Source organism: Scleropages formosus, chromosome 20 (assembly GCF_900964775.1).
Source record: "Scleropages formosus chromosome 20, fSclFor1.1, whole genome shotgun sequence".
Classification (NCBI taxonomy): Eukaryota; Metazoa; Chordata; class Actinopteri; order Osteoglossiformes; family Osteoglossidae; genus Scleropages; species Scleropages formosus.
Genome location: NC_041825.1, coordinates 21,505,061 through 21,532,099, shown reverse-complemented (window position 1 = coordinate 21,532,099; position 27,039 = coordinate 21,505,061). Strand labels below are relative to the sequence as shown.

Sequence of the window (27,039 nt, the reverse complement as noted above, 5' to 3'; positions counted from 1 at the left end):
CGTATATTTTGCCCGCCTAGACTCCGTGCACGTTTTACGTTACTGTTGGAGGTTCTATTCAGTGCGCTCTCATGTTGGTGAAGTATCGACCACATGACCTTTGTACGTGATGTGTTCTGATGAAGCGCGTATGTAAATAAATGTTCTTCTCTTCCGGTTTAAGAAAACCGATGGTGTGAGCGTGTACTTTGTAAACTTTGTTACCTCCGTTAAGTATAATTAATTTACCACTTCTCTAACGCAGAGATGGCTGCGCCAACAGTTACGTCCCAAAGTTACCTGCACTTTCACAAATATATTTTCCTACCATTGGCCTTCTTTGAAAAATTTATCAGTACTAGTCAGCCAGAAATGTGAGCAACTGTGTATTTTCTTAAAGTCTGCTAGCTGTCAAGCAGCTCACAGCCATCACATGTAAATTCCCAAGGAAAATGAATGCGGTAAATAAATAATGGTGACATCTACCTTTATGTGGTTATGACTTCATGCTAAAATGCAATTAAAACGTGGGTATTAATTTATATGCAGTGAGAAGACTTATTTCGCACCGGCCTATAGGCCTACGGTGTATTGTGTGCTGGAGGGAAAGCTTTAATAATTTGCAGTGCACTTCAGATGAATAATCTCAAAAAAGCATATATCTGTGTAGGTTTTCTGTAACCAGCTAGGTGAAAATCTGAGGGACTGGCTGGGGCAGTAGAGCAAGGTGTCCAGTTTCAGTCGATGAAATGGAATCTGAGGCTATTAACATTTCATCATTTTATACAAGTGCAAGTTCGGTGATCATTACTAGTTCATCATGCGGCGTTGTACTGTTCATCCCATCGGCTAGCGGTGCATTTAAACCGCTTTAACTGCCTCATGCTGCCACGGTCGCGCAATTCAACGTATAAAATACGCTAACAGCCTACAGTAAACACTGAGTTCGAATGATGTTACTCTGAGCAGTGCAGGACTCGCCTCCCGCCCGCATTCAGAGTGCCGAGAACAACAGGAAGCGAGAGACCTGTTAAATGAGCTCCCAGTGACGTGTTCTCGCCGTGTTTTACTTTGTTTTGGGCCGTTTTACAAACGCGGCTGCCTGCGCACCAGGCTCTGGACTGAGGTAACGACGAGGCACTGAGGCGAAGAGCGGATTCAATCTCCTTCGCGCTTCAGTGAGATGCATTATATCACTTTTAAAAACGTTTTGTGCACTCCCGCTTCGATCTCAGAACATTATTTTACAGGTGTGTGTACAACATTTTCGACTGTTTGCCTCAACTTGAACGTGGACTGATTCGTATCTCGTACGTGTGCGTTTGCTTGCGCACACACACACAGCGATCTCAGGTGTCTCCTCGGAGGGAGGGCGATACTCAGAAAGATCTGCCCGCGCACGTGGGTTTCGCGTGAACGCGCTTGAGAGGGAAGAAGAACTGCTCGCTCTGGCACGGTTCGCCTCGGGATAATATCTTTTAGTTTTTTTTTCTTTTACATTGCGGTCTTTTAAAGCTGAACTTCCAGGGAGCCGACAGATACGCAGGACCAGGTAAGTTTATTTTAAACTTGAATGAAATACCTTTTTTTTTTTTTTTCTTCCCCTCTCCCACAAAGTGAGCCGCGTACGTGTTTGGAGCTGCGTCCTGAGCTCGCGCCAGTCGTCATCTCGCGCGCCCTTTGCTGTGCCGCGCGCTGCCTCTTCAGACTCAGAGCGTGTCGCTCCAGATGAGATGGCACGTGCCCCGCTCCCACTTGTCTCTTGGTGCGATTATATATTACTAGTATATCGTTTTCTCTCCTCACTGACGGCCCCGGGAAACTAAATTCGGCACATAGTCAGTGTTTCGAAGAGGAACTCGCAGTGAGGCGAATTTTCGTGCCGTCGCGTGTTGTAAAAACTGCGGTAATACCCGACAACGAAGATGGGGGCCCTCTCTGACTCACAACCGTGCGTCGTCGTGGTGGTAGCTGGAAGGCAGATAAAGTTTGGAAGGGAAAAAAAAAAATCATAATGGTTGATTATGTCACAGTTAGTGAGGGAGAAGGTCATTGTTGGGGGATAAAGACAACAGCTCCTACCTGCCCTGACCAATATATTATATTTAGAAAGTTCTGGAAGGTGTCCAAACTGCTGTACACAAACCCAAGTTCAACTGTATTGTGCAAAGTTGTTTTTCTAGGTGAGGTAAAGAGCTCTGTGCCACACCCCTCTTCTACCGTGGTATTTGGATTATACGAATGGGAATGTTTCAGGACCACCGCCATGCCGCGTTCGCACCGCTAGGGGTTTGGACTAGAGTAGCGGGCCAACAACTGCTTCGAGCCACTTTCCTCAGCAGCAGCACCAGGAAGCTGAGGGCATCCTCGCACCCGCAGCCGATTCCCGGCGCTCTTCTTCACACGCACACACACAGAGAGAGAGAGCGATCGCACCCTTGGCTGTCGCACTCCGAAGAAGAGCCTTAGGCTCGGCGTGCTGAGTCACGGTCTCGGGTTGGTGCCGCCACACTGAGCCCAGGGAATCGCAGTGCTCGCTCCCGAACGCCCACGCTCCTAGGCAGAGAAGTGGTCGCGAGAACAGGGTGCGAAACTAACGTGGAGTACCTCTGGTAGTGGGGATAAATTGCTGTTTCTCCTCTGGGCTGCAGTTCGCATCTCCATGTAAATGGGTGCGTCCGAAGCCTTGTTGAGTTTTCCGTGTCGGCACAGGTACCGCCGTGAACTCGGCTGAAGCGAACTCTTAGGATGCTAGAGAGAACTTTTGTGGGATCTCCTTTCCTCCAGAGAACACATGGGTTTACGGAAGAACCACCTGGTACTTTTTTTTTGGACCACTTTCCCATGCAGCTTTTGATTGTCAAATCTTTGTCTGAGTTTGTTGCGAAGACAGGGGAGTCAGTGTTTTTCTTTGTTTACTGCATTTTATCCCAAATTGTAGTTTTTTTTTATTGCTTGATACATGTTTTCTTTAATAACGCAAACGCCTATATGCAGCTACTGGTGTAACGTACACTGGCTCATATGGTGGAATGTGAGAAACTGCCTGTACTCTAGAATCACGTGTCTGTATCCAAATCTCTCCTTCTGTTGATATAACACACTTTGTATTATTCTCCGAGATGTGTGTTGCTTTCAAGAAAAGCTTCTGCTAATTGAATAATGTAAATGTGTTATCAATAACTGTTTGTCCAGTGCAGGATCTCAGCAGCCTGTCCCAGAGCAGAGGGCGCGAGGCAGGGTACACCCCGGGCCGCATTACAGTTCATCACAGGACTGTCATGACAGTGTATTGCCTCAGCAGTAAAGCAGCCCTCGATTATAGTCCGTTCAAATCAAAGCGGTGCTGGACAAGAGAGGAGACACGTGCAGTTCTTTTTGGACAGAATCCGATGAGCTGAAGCAGCTGCTTGGTATAGTAAGAGGTAGTGGTGTTTAGAACTTCGCTGTCTAAGAGCTGGACTCGATGTGCATGGAGGAATGTGAAATGTGCGAGGGAGTACGTTAAACTGTCAAAGCTTGAACACAAGACTCAACCTCAGCAACAAGAGATGAGTAGTTTTCCTGTTCTAATTTAATGACATGCCAGACATTTTTCATCATCTGTTGTATGGTTTGATATTTACTTTAGAGTCACTTGTGTGTGGTTTTCATCTTTTCATTAAAATATTTGTTTTGGCTCATAAGTGTTCTTTTGTTGTCTATCGCGATGATAAACCCGTAACACTTGTTTGTTCTTGACGGCAAATGTAGGAACCCATAACTGTATTGTGCCATTGAAAATCGCTATTTCCGTTTGTGTGGAACTTGCAGATGTGATGCAGTGCAGAACTAGAAAATGACGTGCATTAGAAGCCCCATTTTAGTTCTTTCAGTTCGGCTGCAGTTATGGAGATTAGCTGCCAGAACAAAAAAAAAAAAAACTGGCCGTTTAGATTGTGGACCTGCTCTTAGCATTCCATCTGTTTGTGTAGTCTCTAATTACCAAGGACCTCATTTCCTGAAGATGTTTTTCTTGAAATTATTTTGTCTGTCCCAGGTGTGGCAAGTTCTGAGGGTCAGAACTTGCCTTTTTGTTTCAAGGAGCATCCCGCCACTATTAATGGGGAATTGTTAAACAGCTTAAAAATTTTGATTTTGTGTGTGAATGCTCTGGCTGAGAAACTTTGAGTAGAGGCAGTAACTAGTCTCCTCAGTAGCCCGGTGTTGGTTGTAGTCTGACGCTGTAGTCCGTTACTGAGGGATGTTTATTGTGTGCTTTATTCCTTCATACGTGGATCTATGTACTTCTTCTTTTAATTCAAATCCATTTACAGACTTCTGCATTAAAGCTGATTCAGGTTGTGAAGCTGTTTATCTCTTTAGGAAGGAACTTGAAGTACAAAAGCAAACGTACAGGGGCAGTGGTTCGGACTGTAAGAAGTTCCTCTTAGCCGAGGTGTTGACTGCACTCTGATCCATAGATGTAGAACCTGTCTGGTAGTTTGAGTGCCGACACAGCTCTTGTTTCCCCATTGCCTATTTGGTCTGCTGCCATGCTGTTTGTTGCCACCACGTGTCATTTTTGTTGCTTACACAGACTTTACCCATGTATTCAGCTGCATTTTTCACTGGAACAAGTGCCTTTCTCAAGTGTACCTAAGCAGAGCTCAATGGGACATTTGAACCAGCAAATTTTCTGCCCTAATTCCATTACATGCTGTGCCTTGATAGTCATGTTCTTTTGGTCAAATGGCTGTTGATCAGTAGTGATCAGCCCATAGGAGAATGTACAGAAGCATCGAATTCCAGCATATTGTAACGTGGTGTAAACGGAAGTGCAATACCTGACTTTGGTCTTGCCTCAAAGTACTATTATAAACAAGGAAATGCCTTCTGCCGAAGTCAGTATTGCTGCACTTGTATTTATGGGGTCCTCCATCATTCACACTTCGTGGCACTTTGATAAAGGGTGCATTGAAAGAGCCTCTTACAGTATGTCTCAAATGTAGTTCTAACTCAAAACTAATTGGCCTTATTTATCAAGGCTGGTTAATAATGTCAAGGTTTTTACTTCTTGCCAACAGTGGATGTTTAGCAGCGCATACTGCAGTTCAGTACAATAAGCCAAGAGAGAGGTCTGGTTCACATGTCCCCATTTACTCATGTAAGCAACAGATTCAGTGCATAGTACTGTGTGTCACAACTGTGTGAGGGTCCCACTAGAATGTACTGGACGGTCAGTTTAGGATTTTGGCGGAAGAGTTGCGGTTGTTGAAATGAACATCCCCATATTGCACTGGATGGAAATGCTGCCGCTATATAGTTTGAATTAATGCACAGGCAGACAGATTGTGTAACACTGCATTTGCAGGGTTCGACTGGTGCTTTATTGGCCTGGCATTCTGCCAAGTCTGAATTTTGTATTGCAAGCCACATGATTTACAATGCGAGTAGCAATTAATTTACTGTCAAGTAGCATTTCTGCACCTCTGCCTGCCCTACAGTTAACAACATGGCCTTCGGTAGAGAAATCCCTGAGGGCAGTGGGGGTTGACCAGCAGTGTTTCCATCGCTTATGAAGATGAAGCTTCCCCGGTGGCTGCCATCCTGTGGCGGAGCACAGCTTCTGTCACCAGGTTGCAGTTTCGGCTGTGCTTATGGGTCCTATGGTAACATAAGTGTATAGTGTTGATGTGACATTACGTGATCTGTTTCCCTGGCAGACGGCTGGCCGTGTCTGAAGGCATCATTTAATTTAATTGAGCCAAATTCCTTTCTTGAGGCTACATTACGGTCAGTGTTTGGGTTTTGCTTCAGTTCTTGATGGAGCAGTTGATCTGATACTTAGTTTAACTTAAGGACCAGTTTGTGGATCTTGGGACAAGTCCTTCTGAGGGGCAGCTGCTAGTGCAGTGGTTAGAGCTGCTACCTTTGAAGCTAACGGTCACAGGTTCTGATTCCACCTCCAGCTGTAGTACCCTTGAGCAAGGTACTTACCCTAAATTGTTCCAGTAAAATTATCCAGCTGTATAAATGGGTAAATAGTTGTAAGTCGCTTTGGAGAAACGCATCAACTAAATGAATAAATGCATATGTACTCGCTCACCTTGACGGATGTGTTTGTGGACGGGATTAGTGACCCCTGTCCTACTACATATTCACGTACTGTTGGACCATTGGAGAGGGGGGCATGTGTACAAGGCATCAAATCGGGGCGCCGGCTTGAAATTGGTTTTGAGATTGGCTTTCCTCGGTGCTTTAGACACATTCTGTACATTCAGGTCGTCCTGTTTTAAGACGGCAGCCTGCCTCTAGTTTTTTTGGAAAAAAAAAATGTGAAGAATCCATCTGCATTTTGGCGGGTGAGGATCTGTCTGACATTCTTCAGCAGTGTCATGCTCCAAACCCAGGCATCTGGCTTTGTTAAAGAGCATGTGTTAGCCATCAATTATCTTGTTTCTTCAGATGCATCTGGATACATCTTACACAGCAGTCTAGTCCTCCAGTTTCCCCTAGAAAAACTGTTTCGCTGGAAGCCCAGGACTTCTACTAACATCAAAGCACTGCAGGGGGTTGAAAATTAACCTGGTGCTTAAATATGCCTTTGCAGGCAACAGCACTTCTGAATGACTGTTGACCATTAACAGGAATTCAAAAGCCAAAGTCTAGTGCCCTTACTTACTTCTCTTCTTTTTGGGAAAATGGTTTGTTGCGTGTTAGAAAAAAGTACATTATTTTTGTCTTTTGTAATATGGTCTTTTTTAAATTTACTTCTGCGTCATTTTTACTTTGGTGTTTTTACTCTGCCAGTAAGGGGTTTTTAAGTATTAATGCTCTGTTGATGCAATGCACTCCTTTTCGTTTGGATTTTTTTTTTTTGTGGATGTCATGGATTTTAATGACAAACTGTGCAATACTACAGCTACTATGGTAAAACTATAAATGGTCCTAGCTGTCAGCTCGAGCAGTATCCAGTAATGTAGCGTTACTAAAGGGTTTTGGACCTCCAAATGATATTGTGTGACAGAAGTTTGAATGATTCTTTTTGGCAGCATTAATTATACAGGGGGAAAACTCAATCTCTGGTTTTGCGTTCTCATTTTAAATGGAACGTAGTTCCAGGGTCACAGCCAACATCCTTTTATAACACTCAAAGATCAGAGTTAACTCAATTTTGAGCGCGTTCCTTACAGCCCTGTTTGCTTTGAGTTCGTAAATATTGCTGAGTGAAAATGTATTCCTTGGGGCTGCAGGTAGAGTAGTGGTGCAGACCATACTGGGTTTGAATCCCAGCTCCTGCTGTAGCAAGATGCTTGTGTTGAATTGCTTCAGTAAGAATACCCTACTGTTTAAGTAGTGTAGTTGCTGAGACTGGACCTAATGTAAGTTGCCCAAATAAATGAGTAAAATGCATAGGATATAGGATTGAGATTAAGGGAGCAGATGCAGCTCCCTCTGGCATCCGCATGGTTAAAGAGAGACCCCTGCGTACGGGGAGATAAAACTAGCAGGCGCCTCTCCACAATGGCTGTGAACATTATCTCCTCCTGACAGCTCCATTTGGATGTTCTCCCCACTGGTTCCTTCACAGGCTGGGCTGGGTTGGATTTAGCATGCAAAAATCTTGGTAGAAACGCTGCGCCGTGTGACGAGTCGGCATTTTAAACGCTTGGAGAAGAACAAATGCGGCCCTTCCGCAGAGCAGTGTTACGGCCCGTGAACAGTGATGCTGCTCGAAATGGATCTGTTGCGTTTCCTGCCTGGAACACATACTAATATGAGCTAATGGCACAGTGGAGGCCGTCCCTGGGTTGTGCATCATTCATCAGCGAGCGTGTGCGTCATCCCTCATTTTGACACGACGGGACTCTACAGCTGTACCTCATTTGACATAACTAAGGTCATTGCGTTGGGTTTTGACAACCCGACGCCTTGCGAAGACACGAAGAACCATTTTACCGCTTTGTGTCATGCCACGGGTGCAGGCCGGGCTTGTCGCTAGCTTTTCGTCGTGACACCCGCTGACAGGCGCTGAGCAGGCATTCCTCCCGAAACCGGTTCTCTTAACAGGCTCGTCCGAGGCTGAATTGAGGCAGCAGACTAAACATGTCAGCACATGCGTTTTGCAGCGATAACGGCACCATCGTCCGGCCCGGCGCTCAGAGAGCAGCGGGCTTGGGTGACTTTGAAAAAGATGCCGGGCAGCATAATCCGTTTGTTTTGCAAGCGCGCTTTGGTGTGTGTTTAGCCAACCGTAGGTGTCTGCAGTCGTCAGACAGGAGGAATACCCATCTGTTGTCTGCCAGCGCCTGTCAGCTTAGCATGAGACACACGCTCTCAGAGGTATCTTGGGGGATATCTAGGAAGCCTTGTTTTCTGTGTTGAGGTTATTTGGAGGAGTCTCAGCCTGCGCCCGTGTCTTTCAAAGTGCGTGTCTTCAAACCTGCTTGCGTGTGCCAGTGGCGTGGCCTCGAGTGCGTACGCCTGCGGCGTCGGTGGGTGCGAGAGTGCATCCGCGAGCCATCTCCGTGTCGTGGCGACAGCACCGTTCGCCCGCAGCATGCGAGAGACGGAGACTGGGGCGTTCTGGGGGGGGGGCAGGAAGACGGTGCCACAGCAATGCAGCGCGAACCCTACGGCCATGTAGATTAAAGGGTGCGGTAAAAAGGCCAATTGATGCTGCTATGTCATAACAAATTGGCTGGCAACGCATTAGGGTTAGTTTGTTGGCAGACGGGGTATCAACCTCAGTCGTCTTAAAAGCTGTAGCTTATTCCAAAATGTTTAGCACTGGGGCGGCTGAGCAACGGTGCCGTTTCATTTTTACTTTCACAGGAAGGTAACCGGTTTCACCGCTGCTGTGTTTTTTTTTTTTTTTGTGTGTGTGTGTGTTTTCTCAGCTAGTCGTTTTTTTTCCTGTTTTAGCTGGCTTTCATGTTGCAATGTTTTCTCCATGTTTTCACAGCATCATTTGTATTCGAAACATCTATGACGTTTCGGCAGAGACGCGTTATGATTTTGCTTTAGTTATGTTAATACGTGGCCCAGTTACACCCCACTGGAACCCTGCTCGTGAACACACTCTGGCTGTCACTGCACGACTTTTGATGAGAGGTTAAGTGTCAGAGCTGCTCACACTGACCATCTGACCTTTTGAACGCACACATACATGCACACACCCTTGCATTTCCTTTCTGCCCGTGTGTGACACAATAGTGATTAGATATAGTCCACTGTGGGCTTATCTCTCACTAAACTTCCCAAATACAGTTTAAAACCCCATTCTTCCTTGCTCAGTAACCTCTTTCGAGTTTCTGAAAGTATCTGCTGTATGACTGCATTTTTACTGTGCTTCACTCTTGTTTCTGTTCTATAGTACTGCTTCCACCGCTCACCTGCCGACCTTTTCACCAAGCACCAGCTTATAATCAAAAGGCTGACTACATGCAAGATGTCTTTATCTAGACTATTTTTTTAATCGATTTTATTTAACTTTATAAAAGAGGAAGTTGCAATTTTACCGGAGCAATTTAAGTATCTTGTTCAAGGTACAAAAGCAGGGCTCCTCAGGGGACTTAGACGCCGCAGCCTTGAGGTCCAAATGCATGAACACGGTGAGTGAGGACCATGTGTGATTAATGGTCTAAACAATGTGTGCAAAGAGTGTGCCTCGAAGGATGTGGGCGTGAGTTCCGGCAGAAAAGCGGCACGAGGAGCTGGCAGGCAAGCTTGTTGACAAACCACGTTCTCCACGGTTACGGTTTACTGAGCGTCAGACACCTAATAAAAACAGGCTCCCATTTTTCAGCTCTCCGGCGAATACTTCAGTCGCTTCTTCAGCTGGTGTGCAAATGTTCGTCGGCCCCTTTCAAGCGCTAATCTCAGCTTAAAGAGTCAAATTTGCAGAATAATTTTCCAGCTTCCCTTTGCATTAATGCTTCAGGGTGAGCCAAGACTGTGTGTGTGTGTGTGTGTGTGTTTTTCCTCTGCTTCTGAGTGTGGCTATTACAGCAGAGGACACACCTGTGCACGAGCGCCAGGGAGAAAGTCTCGGACCAACCTACACCCGTTCGTTGGGCAGAGGTCAGAAGAAGGGGCAAGAACCACATTTCCAGGAAACATCCTCTTTTTATTTATCCGTCTGTAAGAAAATGGAGTCCAGGGTTCCAGAGAAGATCGGGAGTCTAATTTAATGGGAGGGGGGGCCCTACCGCAATGCATCCACGCAATCGCTCATCGCATCCCGGCATGAAAATCGGTGGAATCGAGTTGCGAAAGTGGCCGTTCAATCTCTTGCCGGTGATGAATGGCCCCCGTGGAGCACTGTGGCATTTCTGGTTACGGCTGTTGTCGACAATTTACTCCCGCGTTGCGAAGGAAGCCTCGCTTGGCGCGGAGCGGGACTCTTCACCCGGCTGACGTGCCGCTCCGCATCGACGAGCCACTTGGACTCCTGCTGTTCTTCCCGAGACGAGACGCCTTCGAAGCAGCCAAGCTCTTCGGGCAATGCGGTTGTGGAAGACGGCATAGTACGTTTTGTTTCTTGTTATTTATTCCTCTTTTTCCTGTGATGGCGCAGGCGCCCGAGCCTCCTGGACACAGCCTGCTAATAATAGGGATTTGGGTCAGTGTTCCCAAGCAGGGAGGCGCCACGGCGCTCGGAGAAAACGGGCCAGCGGAAAATGGAGTGCGCGCTGGGACTGCGCCGCTGTAAGAATTCGTCACCTGCCGCTTAGGCGCTTGTCGGCCTTGCTACGACAACACGAAGCATTTCGAGTGTGAGAAAACAGTCTTGAAATGGAAAAAGGATGCCATCTCTTTGCCTGTAGTTTTGTACAGCTTCATCGCGTGAGTCGAAACGCCATGGCCCTCGGATGAATGTGAGGAGTCGCTCTTCTTCACCTGTATACCTTCTCCACTGGAGCACATGTGGTGTGAGCTAAATAAATAATAATAGCAAGTGATATCATGAACGTGGGGAAGATCCCATGGTCCAGATTTGAAAATACATCTCCTGCCACCCCCCCCCCCAAAAAAAAAGCATCTGCGTTAATCATAATAGTGGGGCAGCTGAAAGTGCTTCCTTTGGACCCAAAGGTCACAGGTTCAAGTCTCACCTCAAGATGTAGCACCCATGAGTGAGGTACTTACCGTAAATTGCTCCAGTAAAATTTACCCCTCTGTATAAATGGGTAAATTATTGTAACTTAACACTTTGTCGCTTTGGGAAAAGCGCCAGATAAATGAATAAATGTAACGCAACAAATGCCTTTTCATCCTTCTTGGTGCTCAGACCTGCCAACCAGCGAGTCACGGCCGTTCACGCGCAGAGCGCAAGAGCGAGTGCGTGCGGAGCCGCTTTTGCCGGAGGAAGAACTTGTCGAAGAAGGAGGGTCGCTGCTCTGCTGCGTCAACGCTGAGCCTTGGAAGAGGAAGCGGATACACTAGGAGGGGTCGTGCGAGGAAGACCCTGCAGCTCCGGGTGTCAACTGGCCCAAAAAATGTTGTTATGGGTGCCAAACGTTACTCTAATAAGCACAATAAGGCCCCCTGAAGGATGGGGTGTTGCAGAGGTGATGCTCATATGGCATCCATTGACACTTTTACAGCCGTGCCATTAACACCTTGAGGGTGGTGCTCCGTGTGCCTATCCCGACCTGGGTGTCCCCACTCGCTCTGTCCGCACCATCCAGAGGATGGGAGGAACATGGTGAAGACTGCAGCATTGGGGCGAGGGGGGAGCCCATGTCAGAGGTCAAATTCCTGTGAGCTCACTGGTGTGTTGTCAGCATTAGCCCCCCCCGCCCAACCCCACCGCCTTCCCCCGTTGTGCTGAAACGCGACCGAGCGACTGAGACGGCTTTTTTACGTGCAGCGCCACCCTTGGGAATTCTATCGTGGCGGGGGCTGCTGTGCTGCCTGCTGAACATCGGCGCCGGGACAGCCGAAAGCAGCTCCTTCCCGCAGCTGTTCTGCGTCACCTGATCGCACACTTGATGCAGTGTGTGTGAAACGGGCTGCTTCAGGCCGTAATGGGCTGAGCGGCTGGACCTCTGCAGTGCTGCGTGGTACAGCATGGGAAGCGTTGCGGTACACACGCCCGGCTGCACAAAAGCAGTAAAAGTGGGGGGGGGGAACCATACGCTGTGCAAGTTATTTTAGGCAACATGTTCGTTAATTCATTGTGTCAATAGCTGTGTCCAGTGCATGGTCACGGTGGACCGGAGCCTGTCTCTGAGGGATGGATGGATGGATGGAGGGTGGGATAGATAAACTTTTTATCCTGAATGGATCTCCCTGGATGGGAAGGCGGTCTGTCCGAGAGCAGTCACGCACACGCGCGTTGCGTAATTCATATTCTGTCCCTCACCTGAAACGTATGTGTTTGGGAGGAAACCAGAGCGCGTGCAGGACACCCACGTAGACGGGGTGAACACGCAAACTCCACGCAGCTTGAGCTAGATTCACACCTGCAGTCAGGAGCTGTGAGCCCCAGCGCCAGCCATCGCGCTGCTGTCACCGTGTCTAGAAAGCAATTAAACATTAAAATAATTCAGAGTAGCGAACATCCAGTAGTCTTTGTGGGATAGGAATACAGAAGAAAGCGTGTGGCAGAGCTCCCGCAGTAAGCAGGCGAGGGAGGTAGAGGCAGCGGTGTTGGGTGACGCGGAGGCAGGTACGGCGGCGCGGCTCGCGGGCTGCCCCCGGGCCCAGTTCGGCCTGAACAGGAGCACCATTGTGCGAGCGTGCGACCCTCGGGGGGCCCCCAGACAGAAGCAGCATTGATTGCGGCAGGGCTTCCCGGCCCGGCTCGATAGCATCTATCTCTACCCCGGTGGGAAAGGGGAGCGTTGGGGGTCCGTCTCGGAAACGGGCCTCGTCCTGCATCAGAGGCTTGGTGTAAATTACGCTTTGTTACCTTTGCTGCCGCTGCTTTCTTAATGCGTTTCTTCTGCTTCCTGTTACAGCTGTTGGCTGCTGGAACAGTCCATAAGTGGGGGCTGTTAAAGGTATGGTGGTGGGGGCGGGGGTCAGGCTTCAGGGTTGTAAGTACAGACCCTGCTGAGGCGCTCGCGCTCACTCCCCCGCCGGGCTCGCGATCAACGCCGCTGCCACGGTGTTAAAAGCGGCTCTCGACGTGACCCCGGCCCCCGGGCGCCTCGGCCCCCTTCCTGCCCCTTTCGTCGGCCGCGCCGAGGCGTCGAGCGCTTGCGGCCGCAGCGCAGGATGAGCTCCCCCCTGCGATCGGAATGCTCGTTCCCCGGGCCGCGCGTTGCTCAAGGACACCTTGGGGCCGCTTCTCACATTTCTTGCATTCCAGTCCCAACATAAAACACACACGCACAGAGCGGCACAGAGGCGCGCACACAAACTGAAAACACATGTAATATACAGTAAGCTGAGCGATTCCTGCTGTGTTCCTTGACCGGTTCCATTGCTCCGGCGTCGATCCGGGTCCTGCGCGCCGCACTTCACCGTGGTGCGGCAGCTGGCTGCAGGACGCCGCGTGGACGGTGCGCAGAGAGCGGACGCGCATGCCTGCGCGCTCCAGCCCAAGATGAGCTGTGCGAGTTTGAAATCCCAACCCGGAACCGTGTCCTTGCCGTTAAAGGGCCCGGGTTCAAATCCGTGCCCTTGCTGCACTTCGCCCTGAATTGGTGCAGTAAAAAATCAGCCAGATGCATTGATGGGTAAATCGGGGTACGAACTCGATGTCGTAAGTCGCCTCAAAGAGCTGCGTCAGCGAAATAAAAGAAAATGAGCAATGTTTGCCGTCCAAACCGCGGGCTGTGGGTGTGACCGGTTTCCAGCCCTGAGAATGGTCCCGGTCCCTGTCCCTCCAGTGTGTGGCTCAGCACCACATCCTCCCCCCCCCCGGTACGAGTGTCTGAGCTCTGTGTCAGCTCAGCCTTAGGGGTGCGTTCACCGCTCGCTGAAACTAGCTGTGTGCTTCCTGCCCCCCAACATGCACCGTAACACACTTTTTCTTTGTAGGGATTTTACGCTGACCTTCACTAACTGGGTAAATCATTCATCCCCACCCCCCCCAAAACAGAAAATGCGTAAATGTATCGTGTGTGGAAGTCTGTGCTTTTTTTTTTTTTTTGGTGTTTTGTTTGTTGGGACATCCTCCACAACATCTCTTTTTGCAGCTGGCTGATCCTCGAGGGACTCTTTCGCAAAATTCCGAAACGTCCCCTCGAGTCGTGGGAACGCGGACGCGCACACGGACCCGCGCGCCAGGCGTCGCTCTCCGTTCCCTGTGCCTGTCCCAGGTCCATCTGAGGAGCCTCGATCTCGCACAGCAGGGAACCGGAACACGCAACGTTTCGAGGAAGCCGGCCGCGCTGGTCCGTGACTTCGGACCAGCGCGGCCGGCTTCCTCGAAACCGCGTTGCACATCGCGGTAAATCCAAAGTTCTACTCCCGTGTTCTTTTGTGCTCCTTCCCCTCATATTTGACATACTTTGTGAGGGCTGGACAGGAGTGTGTGAACGCTGCGAGGGCCCTTTCCCTGTGCTCCTGTGTCCGAATCCCTTCTCCCACACATTGTTGGTCTGGGCAAAAGAACCGCTTTTATTCCTCGTAAATGGTTTTGGCAGAAAAAGCGGAGGAAGAGGATGGAAACGATAAGAAAAGAGGACCCGTCCGAAGCCTGTAGCAGTCAGGCCTGTGGGGGATTACAAGTAAACAGGAAAAAGCAGTAAAGCAGCACTCGATGTGGTGCGTTTGTACGAGTAGACACCATTATACAGAAGGCAGGAAGAGGGGGGGCCGGCACCGCGCCGATTTGGGTCGGGATCCCGAGCGGAGATGTGGCTGCTGGAGGTGCGTTGGTAGAGAGAAGCTACCAGTCTGACTTGGGCACACGGTGCCGAGATGTGCCTCGAACCCGCTCGCAGGAAGTAAACCGCGAAGGATGGCATCCGATGCAGCTCTGCAGGAAACCCCGCAGCTCCCCCATCAGCGCAGATGTCCCCGCTTCCTGTTCGCAGCAGTGCAGTCAGCCGAGTCGAGGCCCGTCGCCACGCTCGCGAAGCGCCGCCTCTGTCCGTCGTAGGGGTCGGCGCAAATTTCCAGGTTGCTTGCCGTCGGCGCGCTCGTTTAGCCGGCTTTGCCCCGGCGCTCTGTCGCCATGACGACGGCGACCTCGCTCTGCAGCGATCCCGCCGTTTCGCTCCACCTGTGTGAGACGGGAATCGCGGTGCCGCAGTTTGCCTCGCCGATCATGCAGGGCACAGCTACCGTGGCCACAATTTGCATTGCAAATTCGGTGCATTTCCCCCCCCCCCCTTTTTTTTTTTTTTTTGCACAGTGATCAGCAAAAATTACCCTTGCGAGCGGCTGACCTGTTTCTGGAAGCGTGGTGTGGAGGGACCCCGGTATGCCAGCGGGTTGTGGAAAGAGCGGTTGAACGCTGTGACTTGCCACACTTTGTGTTGCCACGGGGTAATCGCTGGGGTAATTGTGCAGCTGCAGTGCATTTGGTTGTCGCTGAGGGCGAACTGGGCTAACCCTCTGAGGTCTGGGGTAGGTGGGAAAGGGGTGTGGCTTAACGGGGCCTGTCTCTGCAGGCTCATTGAGTCTCTGCCAGCCAGTTAGGTGTGTGCCAATAGCACACTGGGACCAGGAGCCACGTCCTCAGGTGAGCCCCTCCACTGGCCCCGTTTGCCTGGTATTGCATCCTGTCCTCGTTTCTGTTTTTTGTCCTCTTTTGCAGTTAAACCATCGTATGAGGCCTTTTCCTGGCGCGTAAGGACACGGAGAGAGGTTTTTAAGGTTCCCGTACCTAAGTCTTGGGCAGGATTCCAATTCCAAGAAACTGACGCCGAGTTGGAAACCCGCCAACATCGTTCAGCAAAGAATTTCCAGCACGTTCACCTACGTTCGGCCTGAGGTTCGACGAGGGGCCCGTGGGCCGCGGGGTCGATGCGCTTGTGCTGGTTTGTTCAGAGGGAGCGCCGGGCGTCCATTGCGTATTGGACCTGGCGGAAAGCTGCGGGAAGAGAGAGGTAATGGAAGTAGAGAAGATGCCGCACATGATGTAGCGCCGAGAGCCGCGGCAGAACCGGTGGGGCAGGTCGGGCAACGACACGACTGGTGTCCCGGAAGGTGCCTCTCGGCAGATTTGTGGTATTCGCACCTTTGTCATTGTCCCCGCTGTGCAGCCGTTTGCCCGAAGGCTCAAGGCACCTTAGATTCCGGTGCAGTCGTGTTTTTCTGGGACGGTCCACACTTGGGCATCCTCCCAGTGTCACGGTGCGGCAGCGCCGCCATTGCCGCACGTGGGCCGCTCACGTTGCAGACGGCCGCCCCGCAAACAAACATTTTAATCAGCAGCGCAGTCCTGTGTTGTAAGGTGACACATCAAACACGCACGAGCGCGATAATCCCAGTTAAGGTAGATGTCCGACGTGTTTACGTGCCGTAGAGGAGGAGGCCCGGCAGCTCCTGGGGTGCGGTGATCGTCTAAGTCATCTTAGCAAGACGCTTCCCCATGGGAACCGATCGGACAGCAGGTGGCGTAGCGGTTAGGGCCTCTGCCTCTGGGCTCGAACACAGCTTCGTATCCCACCTCTTGCCGTAGTTCCCTTGATCGAGGCGCTTGCTCCAGTAACTACCTAGCTGAGTAAAAGTGTAAATCGGTGCAAATCAGCTTAATGATGCAAGTTACTTTGGGGAAAAGCTTAAGCTAAACGAATACGTGTGAGTGTACCTCGGTACGGCAGGGAAGAAGTGAGAGCTCTTTTCCGGATCACGTGAGCATCCCCTGAATGAGCTGTTGCTGACTACAGATGACCCTTAGCTGGAGGGGGAGAGACCGGCGTCTCTGATGCCCCACGAGGGTCTTTGATCAATAACGCGCCATCGACCGAAACAGACAGTACTCGGCACGTGGTGTCTCTTCTGTTCCCTCAGCACCTTTACAAAGCACTACATGCTGGATAAAAGCCAAATCGGGCAGGAGGGTGTGTGTGTGTGCGCGCACTTTTGCGACAGTATCTTGGTTACTCTCTAGCAGCGCCCATGTGGCATTAGCGTACGAAGAGCGCGCTGTTTTTCCTCAAGTGGTCGCGCTCGGTTCAGCGTCGAGAAGAAAGTTCCGAGTCGGGCGCCGGTTCCGATCGCCGACCCGCGACGGAGTTTGCGCGCCGTCTTCCGTGCGCGGGAGAGCGGTGCTTTTCTGCTTCCTGTTCCCGCTGACTTCCAGCCAGTAAATTCCTCACGGCTTCAGCGGTTTCCTGTGCCGAAGCGGGACCGGTGCAGGTATTTGCGCCGCGGCGCGGCTTGTCAACACTTGTGCGGCGGCAGCCGTGGGTTGTTGAGTAATCCTGAGCCGCTGCCCCCCGCGGAGGACGGCAGGGGGAGAACCCAGCTTTTCCGGGCCCCCGTCGCCTTGCCCGCCCTCCTGCCCCCGCGCATCGGTTCCCCCCTGCACATGGGGGTCTTCTGTCCTCTCTTTGGGGATAATCCAGGAAAGCGCTTGTTCCGTTTCATTCTCAATTGCGTTTCAGAGCCCGGCGGCAGGCATCGGCACGGGGATTACCATGGTAACTGCAGCGGGGCAGCCTGACTTCAGCCATTCCCCTACCCCTGCTGTGCTGTTGGGAGCTTCGCTGCATCAAGCGTTTATTAACTCCCCGGTTCGCTCCGCGAGGGGCTTTGTCGGCCTCCGAAAGGTGGGGTGGCCTTGTGTCTGGGCCCGGGAGCTCCCCGCAGTGCTGACTCCTCTGCGGAGCTGAACGGAGAGTAAACGCCACAGGTGTCGCTAGTGCAGAGAGGCGGGCAGCGGCACGGTACTCTTCGCCTGCAGCTGCGGCGCCGCGTGCTGCTCCGGCAGGTTCTGTAGGTTCCCTAAAGCAGCTCGAACCACTGTTTCGCGTTGGGCCGCTCGTCACCGTGACATCGTCCCGACGGCTCTGTGTTCGGAACAGTCACGTTGCTCGGCGCGCTGACTCTCTGTTGCGTTTCGTGTCCAGCGTGGGTCCGACCCAGTGACCCCCTGTTCCTGCTCCCACGTTCACGTCTCTCCCCTGTGTGTGTGTCTGTCTGCTCTCGCAGATCCGGGATGGACGAGGCCGAGAAGTACCAGCAGAGGCTGCAGGCCATCGCGGTGAGAGCCGGAAACGAGCGATCGTCACGGGGAGATGGGCACGGGGGGCATTTACTGTTACAGCGGGGTGTACGGTTTCCAGCACGCCCATCCAGAATTCTGCACTTCTGAGGGTGGAGACGCGTCAAGTGGGGAGTGGATCGGAATGAGAGCGACAGTCGGACACACTGATGAGGATCTGTTCAGAGTCTGGCCGGGAATCCTAGGGTCTTGAACCATAAACCCAGTAGCCAGCGGTTCATGGGGAAGCGTGTGGGATCGTCAACACTGCCCAACGCAGTTTGCACACACACACACCATGAGGTGTGTAAGCTGAGCCATATCTCCAGCCGCTGAATAATTCAGGGAGTCTGTGGGGTGCGGCTGCCATGGGACTCCCCGGCGTAGTAAACCTACACCACTCAACGAGGTACCGGGTTCTCTCTCCACCCACCGATCTAATAACGAAGGTATCCCTCTCTCCCAAACGCCATACGGTGCATTTCCACGGTGCGCCAGGCTAGGGACAGCGTAGCGGGGCATGAAGGGGGTGGACAGGAAGCGGGGTCAGGGAAGGTCAGCCAGGACATCTTCCCTTGACTGAACGTGAAGCCTGGAGTGCCGTGTGTCCCGCGGTTTGAACTGCGCGCCTCACCAGAACGCACGCCGAGGTGGACACGGTTGCACAGCTGGTGGACGGCGGGGGGGGTGGGGATGTCACTGTCTGTCCGTCTCGGTCCGGGAGAGAGAGCGACACCGTCACCCGCACTCATCGGGCTGCGGGGGGCGCTGTCAGGCAGCATCTTCACACCGTCCCTCCTCCCTGTCTCTCTCGTAGGAGAAGCGGCGCCTCCAGGAGGAGCAGGAGAGAGCGCGCCGGGAGATGGAGGACGAGAAGCTCAGGCTGCAGCAGCTCAAGGTCCGAGCGCACAGGACACCGCTCCCTCACTTTACACGCACACACGTACTCTCGCTACATACAACCATCTTCAAACACTCCCTTCCTTGTCACCCAATGACTGGTCTTCCTCTCCTTGAGTCATTTTAAAGTGTTTGCGTGTTCCCGCAACGAGCCATCGCTTCCATTGTTTGCCGTTACGAGATTGGCGTTCCCCCTTCCTCCTGCACGGCCCGGCCGCTTCTCGTCATCGACTCTTGCCGCAGCGTTCCTTTCTCGCGTCTCTATGCGTACGTGTGCGTTTGTGCCGGAGACCTGTATGTGTGTATGCGGCAGTCGCACACACTTTCCTTCCCAGTCTGTTTCCTTTCATACGTGTGCCAACCCCCCCAACCCCCCACACCCCAGACCGCTGCTCAGCTACTGCAGTCCCTCACATTATTGCTGCTGCAGCTCCCTCAGTCACGTCCCTCGGTGGCTGTGGAAATGGGGCCGGGCGGGACAGGCAAGTGGGGTGACGTGGCGGCTGCACCCTTTCCTGCCCCGGCTCGGAGAGGCGCACCCCAGGGTGGGGTGGAATGAGAGGGTGTAGTGGACCTCTCACACCCACTGTTGTTCTTTCCATCTGCTCGCTCAGAGTTGTGCGCGCCGATATTTGCCGGACATGCTTGTGTCCCCCCCTCCACGCACCTGCGCACACACTTTCGCGTGCGCAGGTGCAGTGACATCACCCTTACATCCCGGATAAGTGTGGAGTTGTAAGCTGCTTGATGTAAGCAAGGCAGTACGGCCGAACCGCGATAGGATCATCTCGCTTCCTGTCCGGTGCAGGTGAGGGGTGAGGGTGGCCAGGTGTGCAGTGCCGGACGAAGCCCCCCCGTGCATGAGCACCCACCACCACCGCCGCCTGCCTTGCCGTCCTCTGTCCAGCACAAAGTGACCATGTTGAACGGAGCCCACGCCAACCAGATGTGTCCCGACAAGCGGAGAAGTTCCCTGGTTCCGGTGCGACTTTGCGAAAAAGCTGCTCTTCGCTCTCCTTTTCCCAGGACACAGCTCTCCCTCTCCACATGCCCCGTTTGGCAGTCTGCGTTGCAGGCTCAGCACCCCGAGCGTTCGCCCTAGATGAATGGCTGAAGGAGTGTAAGGCCCTCGCGGCTCCAGGAAGGAAAGGCTCGCGGCCGATTTCCTCGTTCGACAACACAATGCTCTTGGCTCGGCCGTCCCTCCTCGCGATCCAGGGGCCGAGGGCCTGTTTGTTTTGGGAAGCGCTCGGCGGCTTTTAAGGCATTGTTTTGGATCAACTGTTTCGAAGGGCTGGGCCGCCGTAAGGGTCGGGAGTCTGTGCGTGCTTGGAGGGACACCATGCCGCCTCGCTGTGGCTCCTCCGTCTACAGCAGGGTGTACCACGTTGTTAGGGTAAAACTGCTGATTTTTGCGTTCGGAGGACAGCGAGTGAGCTGTGTTTCTCCACCCTGCTGGCTGACCCCTTCCTCGCAGCCACTGGAGATGATCTATAGGATGCTGGTCGTTGCTGTGCTTTCACTCTTCTGCCCAGTAGGTCCCACGCAGATGTTGTTCAGGTGGGCTCTCCGTAATTGCAGCAGCGCTAGTCGTGACACCATGTTCTGTCTTAGAAACGGCTCACGCACACACTCGCTGTCCAGGTGGACAACGCAGGTAGGTTATGCACTCAGCCACCGCTATACAGGGCGTGACTGGCGGAACCTCCCTTCCTGATCACAGGTGTTTGGTTCGTTGACAGCGATGCCCCGTGTTGCTTGTGCTTCACAGAGGAAGTCCCTGAGAGACCAGTGGCTCATGGATGCCCCCACCGGCAGCCCCGATGGCTCCGCACCCCGTTCTCCTCTCTGGGGACCCCAGGCGCAGGCGATAGAGGAGCAGATTGACAAGTGAGACTCCGGGCCGGCCTCGCGCTCCCTCTCCGCTGCTGTGGGATTGGACGTGGCTCTCGTGTGCTGCCACCGCGAGTCCCCCCACGAGGGGTTTCGTGCGTAAACCGCAGCGAGAGTCTGCTGTCGTCCTCCGCCGCTCCGAATGGACGGGAGAGCAGTGGGGTCCGTGTGAAAGTGGTGTGAGTGCGCAGTGGGGTATGTATGTGTGTGTGAGTTTGTGTGACATTCCCTGTCAGGAACACATCGTGTGTGTGGGGTATAACACCATGTCTGGGTGGCACAGTAGGTAGCACTGGTGCTTCACAGCTGCTAGATCTAGGTTCAAATCCAGCTCTGTGTGTCTGGGGTTTGCGTGTTCCTTCCCGTGTTCATGTGGGTTTCCTCCGGTTCCTCTGGTTTCCTTCCACGGTCCAAAGATGCGAGTGTGAGCTGAAATGGTGTGTATCAATTTTTCGCGTGTGTGTGTGTTAGGCTACAGGTCGAGAGCCAGCGGCTGGCTGAGGAGAGGGCCAAGCTGGAGAAACTGGAAGAAGAAGGAAGAGCCCTGAATGACACAGGCAGAGATGCGATCAGCGAGGTCAGTGTGTCTCGCGGGAGAGAGACTCGGACCCGAGTCTGCCGACGCCGGTCGGTGAGAGCCGGTCGAGCGCAGTGTCACAGCCTTGCTCAGGTGTCTCCCAAGACTCAGAACTACTATTGTCTGCTCCCAAATTTAGTTCCTTATCACCTGATTTCCAGAAACGACTCGTTTCTTTCCGCATTTTTCACCAGGGTCTGAGAGTCTGGAAAAGGTCCAGTTTGTTTTATTGATATTCTTAATTAGCTCTTAACTATTGATTTTTGCCTCCTGAACTGGGGTACGGTGTTCACTGCTTTCATAAAATTTTCTCTGTGCATTTGTGCATTTGTTCATTTACCTGCCAGTTTTCTCCACAGTGACTTACAACGTTAAGCCACTTACAGCTGTTTACATATATGTATATACAGCTGGGCAGTTTTACTGGAGTAATTCAGGGTTAGTACCTTGTTCAAGGGTACTACAGCCAGAGATGAGTCAAACCTGCAGCCAATAGGTCCCCACTCAGCAGCTCTAACCACTGCGCTCCCTGCTGTTCCTGTGACCCGTGGAACACGTTTACTGTGTTTACCTGCGCGCGGGTTTTTTGCGGCTCTTTCCCTTCTGGGTTTGGAGCCGTTTCCTGGAAGCGGAGTTGCGGTGTCGCCTCTTCGCAAGCTTTTATCGCCTCTCGTGTCAGAACTCCACAGCTCTGGGGAAGAATTGAATGCTCACTTATTTATGAGGAGCACCAGGAATTGATGAAGTACATACATGTAGTTAGAGCGGTGCCGAAGGGGCCTTTCCAGGAGGGACATTTACCTGCAGCACGGAACTTCTCTGCAGATGGGTGGGGGTGCTTATTACAAAAAAAAAACAGGGTAAAAGTTCAGATTATGTAAATGCGCAAAAATGTTTTTATAAATTTAAAAAAATCCTCCTATAAAACTGCATGCATCCCTTGGGATTCTGTCTGCTGTACACCACCACAACGCCCCCCTGTGGTTATAGTCAGTACTCAAAATTTATTTAGCAGACACTTTTCTCCAAATTGACTTCCAGTGAACTCTATGTAGTGTTACCAACCCACACACTTTATTCACCAAGGTGACTTACACTGCTAGATACACTGCTTACACTGGGTCAGTCATCCACACATCAGTCTAACACACACACACACACACACTATGGGGGAACCTGAACAGCATGTCTTTGGGCTGTGGGAGGAAACCAGAGCACCTGGAGGAAGCCCACACAGACACGGGGAGAACATGCAAACTCCACACAGACTGAGTGAGGATCAAACGCAACGTCCTGTCGCACCACCCAGGCACTGTGACAGCAGCGCTACTGGCTGTGCCGCTGTGCCACTGTGCCGCCACATTTCATTGAATAATTAGGTGTGTCCAAACCTCCATGTGTCTCTTCAGGTGTTTATGATTGCATGTTTCATATTGGGCTGCACGTGTGAAATTGTAATTCTTGTTAGTCCATCTGGATGAAGGCGTCCGACAGGAAAGGGGAGCACTTCCTACAGAGCACTGTTTACTTTGGGATGTTGAAGGTGCTCTGCTTTTGCCAGCATGCAGTCAGATCATGGTGAAATATTGATAAGGGCTCTCTTTCCAGAGCTGCGGGTGGCCGGTGTCGTCTCGTGGGAGTTGTCAGTCAAAGTGGGAGGGGCCATCTGAGTGTGGGAGGAGCTATAGAAATGTGGGAGGAGCTCCACCAGTATTCCAGCTAACCTATGCTCTGTCTCCTCCCGCAGCAGCCGGACGCAGCAGAGGGAAAGAAGGAAGGTGCGTACGTCTCCAAAGGGATGTACATCTCGGAGAACAATACAACAGTGCATCATCGCAAGGAGGGATTTAGATACAGACACGTGATTCTAGAGGACAGTCGGTTTGTCACATGGCACCACATGAACCAGTGTACATCACACCAGTCGCTGCATCCAGTTCGGTAGCTGCATAAAGGTGTATCTGTAATTCTAGAAATTGTAAGCAGCTGGGCATTCCCCTGCAAACAAAATACAGCATGCTTTTATGAAATCACACGTAGGGATTGAAACGGGTGTAGCGGTCATAATTTTCAATAAATTCGGTAACGTGGGTTATCGTTTGGCCGAAACGCACGTCAGGGTTGGGGAAAGCTGTGGTGTCGGTGATGTACGTGTGTCGTTTGTAAGTCTGATGTGAATCTCCAGCTTCGGAAGACTAATTTATGTATCTGTATCACGTATAGACGTGTGTGAGTGCAGGTGCCTGTGAAGCGGCGTGTTCTATATATTTAGTCATCCTCAGTGCGGTACAGATTTGAAGCGGTGCACTGACTAACCTGTAGTACTTCTCACCCCTCAGCCTCTGCGTCTCCCTCTGGCCCAACACCTGCCCCCCGTCTACAGAAAGCCCCCATGCAGAACGGACAGGAGGAGCGCTCAGGTACCCTCACCCCCCAGAAACACACACACACACACACACACACACACACACCTCACCACCCCCAGGCCCTGTGCAGCACTCAGCGGGATGCCGCTGCAGATTTGCACTCTAGCAAAGTGTCTCAGTCCAGCAGGCAGTGTAAGCGGTTAAGGACACGGCCTTGTGAGCTGATGGGCTCCGGTTCGAGTGTTGGGAGGTGCCCCGCTGCCATGCTGTCGGTGACTAAATGGGTGAGGTTGCTTCTGATAAGATGAGCTGGTGAACAAACGAAGTGATGCGCTACTGAGCCACAGAGCAGCAGTACCGGTCCCAGCTGTGCCGCGGTGCAGTCGCTTTCCCATCGTTTCTCTCGTGGACGTTGTTAATAAGGGCCGTGTTGCCCCGGGGCACGGCCTAACGATGCGTAGCCGCGGGTGGATGGGGGCGTCAGGGAAGCGGCGAGGATTTCTTTGTATCGTCTGTGGTTTAAAAGAAGGCAGATGCATCATTTATAGATGATGGAGCGAGCTCAGAATTCTTGTGGCGAAGAGCGTATGAATGCTACGCCCACTGCGAAGTGCATAAACCCCGGATTAAAGTCACATTATTGCAAACGTTTGACCATTTATGTCGTCATACAATGGAATAACATAAATGAAGTTTTATGGCCCCCCTAACAAAGTGCTGTCTTGTCCTCATGGTAATAAATCCGCCATAAGAGCAGAAATGCACTCGGAGTGAATGCAGAGGAGGGAGGGCCCTCGCAGTGCGGCACGACGAAAGGGGAAATTCACTGTTCTGCACCAGGCTGTGAAATGCACTCTTGATGTGGTAAAGCCATGTGACGGGTGTAAAATGTGGTATTTTGCAATAGATGACCCCCCCCCCCCCCCCCCACCATCTGACCATTCTCCAATGTTGTATGCCTGCAGTGCTGGGTGTTGTGCAGGTGCAGGTGGAGAAGGACCTGAAGACGGGGGCTACCACCATCAAATCCGTTGCTCCAGTGGCCCATGGGGCACTCGAGTGCCCAGGGGAGGTGCTGTTTGATGACGGGAGCAAAAGCGTGCAAGCTGCGGAGGGAGTGGCCCCGAGTCCCGAGGAGTTGGGCCAGGTGCTGAGCGCTGTCGATGATATGGGAATGCTGGTGGAGGCCCAGGTCATCATCAATGGGAGGAAGGAGAATGCGGAGGAGGCCCACCCAGCACCGCCAAAGGAGAATGGGTTTGGGGAGAAGGAAGGTGAGGAGGAAGAGATCAAACACAATGCCTGCAGCCCACCACCGCAGGAAGAGACTCCCCATGCGAGCAATGCCTCTACGGATACGACGGTGGACGTGGCCGTCGGAGCTCTGGAGGACGCCGTCACCATGACGTTCTTAGGCTTTTCTGTAGCGGAGCCTGGACAGGGCCTGGATGGGGAGGATGCAGGGGAGATTATCCGAGCAGAGCGGGTCGTCATCACAGACGACGGGGAAGATCAGCCCGTGTCGGAGGAGGCACCGCCTTCTGGAAGCACAGAGGAACCATCTGAATCGCCCAGCAATGAGAAGTCTGACCTGAAGGTCACTGACCAAAACCTTGAACTGGAAGCTGATTCAAATACCCACACCGATGAAAACCAAGACACCGAATCCGGGGTCTCCGAAGCCGTTGCCGCAGAAGAAGCTGAAGCAAAGCTGGCCGCAGAAGAAGCTGAAGCAAAGCTGGCCGCAGAAGAAGAAGGAAAGCAGGACACAGCAGAAGGAGAGAGCCGGGGTGAGGGAGACGTTCCTAGGCCCGACTCCACCGAGGGCGCTGTCGAGGCCTCCCAAGGCCTCGCGAACTCCACAGCGGAGGCAGGAGCGGGAGACGTGGAGGAGAATCCTGCCACTGCGGTCATCCTCAAGGACCAGTTTCAGGACGTTCCCCTGGACAGCGAGCCAACGCAGGAGGGGTCAGCCACGAAACCCGAGCTGCAGCCTCTGGTAGGTGCCGCAGAAGCCAACTCCACGCCCGCTGAGCAGGAGCCCCTGGTGTCTGCCTCCAAGGCCCCGCCCGAGACTAGTTCTGCTGCCCTTAGCCGTGCCGAGGGAGGGGCTGTGCCCAAGCAGAAGTCCTGCCAGTGCTGCTCCGTCATGTGAGCCCAGGTTCTCTATCTCTCTCTCGCTCTATGACTTCCTACCCCTGCCTTTCTTTCCTGCCCCTTCCTCTCCTCCTCTGCCCCTCAGCAGGCCTCGCGTCCATATTCAAGACATTGTCTCCACCATCCTGTTTGTCCAATGGAACACGACCCCAGACTTGCTGTTCTATTGGTGCGGTGCCTTTTAACAAGAGACTCCACCTGAAGTGCACCTCCAGCCTCACGAATGGCTCGTTCAAAATTGTCATACCAACAGAGGATTACGCCAGCGGATGAACATGACGTGAAGATGTGGAGAAATGCATGCAGGCTGGACAGTTGTGGATCCACTGATTTCCATAACCTGGATCATACTTTACATGAGAACGTGTTCCAATGTCCATGCAGCACTAGGCACCATCCGCAAGCCTGGGCCTCAGCACTCCAGCCTCACTGCCACATCTCCAACCCCACCCTGAGTTCCCACCCAGGGACCTTTCCCTCAAAGAGACCTTTCCAAAGTTATTTCAGCTCTGGGGCAAGGCAATTCCGCTGGGACATGGCTGCGAGGCTTGGGATCCAGGCAATGGAAACTGAAGAAACCTGCAGTCAGGAGCTGCCCGTCTTGGTCACAGCACCACATTTTGTGCTTCGTCACACTGAGATACCATGAAGTTATTATAAGAGCCTCTTTACTGTGTCTGCAGTAACACTGCAGAAGCGACTCTTTGCCCCGCGATGCCCGCTAGAGAAGCACGTGGAGACAGGAGCCCCGGGAGGAGAGTGGGTAACCTGGGTTTTTCCTCTTTCCTGACCCCGAAACGTGAAAATTCACCCGTCCTTTAGCAGCAATGCATTGATTTTACCGTTTTTAATGTGCAGCCTTACACACTCTGCCATTTTTTTAAAACACAGATACTCCTAGTTATCTGAACACATTTCCCACAGGACCAAAGCATTTTTTTTAAATCTGTCTGCACAGCTACTACTTTTATGATTCAGCTGTGAAACTGAATGTATATAAAATAATATTGGGACTTGTGGGTGGTAAATTTTTTTTTTTTAATGGGGGGGTGCTAAGATGTTGTTTAAAC

General features: G+C 52.2%; 1 protein-coding gene across 3 annotated transcripts; it reads left to right on the top strand.

Moving 5' to 3' along the window:
* Positions 1 to 1,065: 1,065 nt before the first annotated feature.
* Positions 1,066 to 27,039, top strand: palm3 (paralemmin 3). Of its 3 annotated transcripts, none has more exons than XM_018762050.2 (8): positions 1,066 to 1,531; positions 18,025 to 18,076; positions 18,894 to 18,974; positions 20,748 to 20,866; positions 21,341 to 21,446; positions 23,197 to 23,224; positions 23,786 to 23,866; positions 24,778 to 27,039. In XM_018762050.2, exons 2-8 carry the CDS (start codon positions 18,032 to 18,034, stop codon positions 25,965 to 25,967), a joined length of 1,650 nt encoding a protein of 549 aa, XP_018617566.2. In that variant the 5' UTR covers positions 1,066 to 1,531; positions 18,025 to 18,031; the 3' UTR covers positions 25,968 to 27,039. The 3 variants fall into 3 exon arrangements, with proteins under 3 accessions (XP_018617566.2, XP_018617567.2, XP_018617565.2); XM_018762051.2 differs by having other exon boundaries at positions 23,194 to 23,224; XM_018762049.2 differs by lacking the exon at positions 1,066 to 1,531 and adding an exon at positions 15,393 to 15,859 and having other exon boundaries at positions 23,194 to 23,224.

Bases quoted from the DNA above. Each gene is read 5' to 3' on its own strand.
- palm3 (XM_018762051.2), top strand. From the start codon at position 18,032: ATGGACGAGGCCGAGAAGTACCAGCAGAGGCTGCAGGCCATCGCG. The intron at 18,077-18,893 runs GTGAGAGCCGGA...TCTCTCTCGTAG, and splicing joins AGAGGCTGCAGGCCATCGCG to GAGAAGCGGCGCCTCCAGGA. The intron at 20,867-21,340 runs GTGAGACTCCGG...TGTGTGTGTTAG, and splicing joins ATAGAGGAGCAGATTGACAA to GCTACAGGTCGAGAGCCAGC.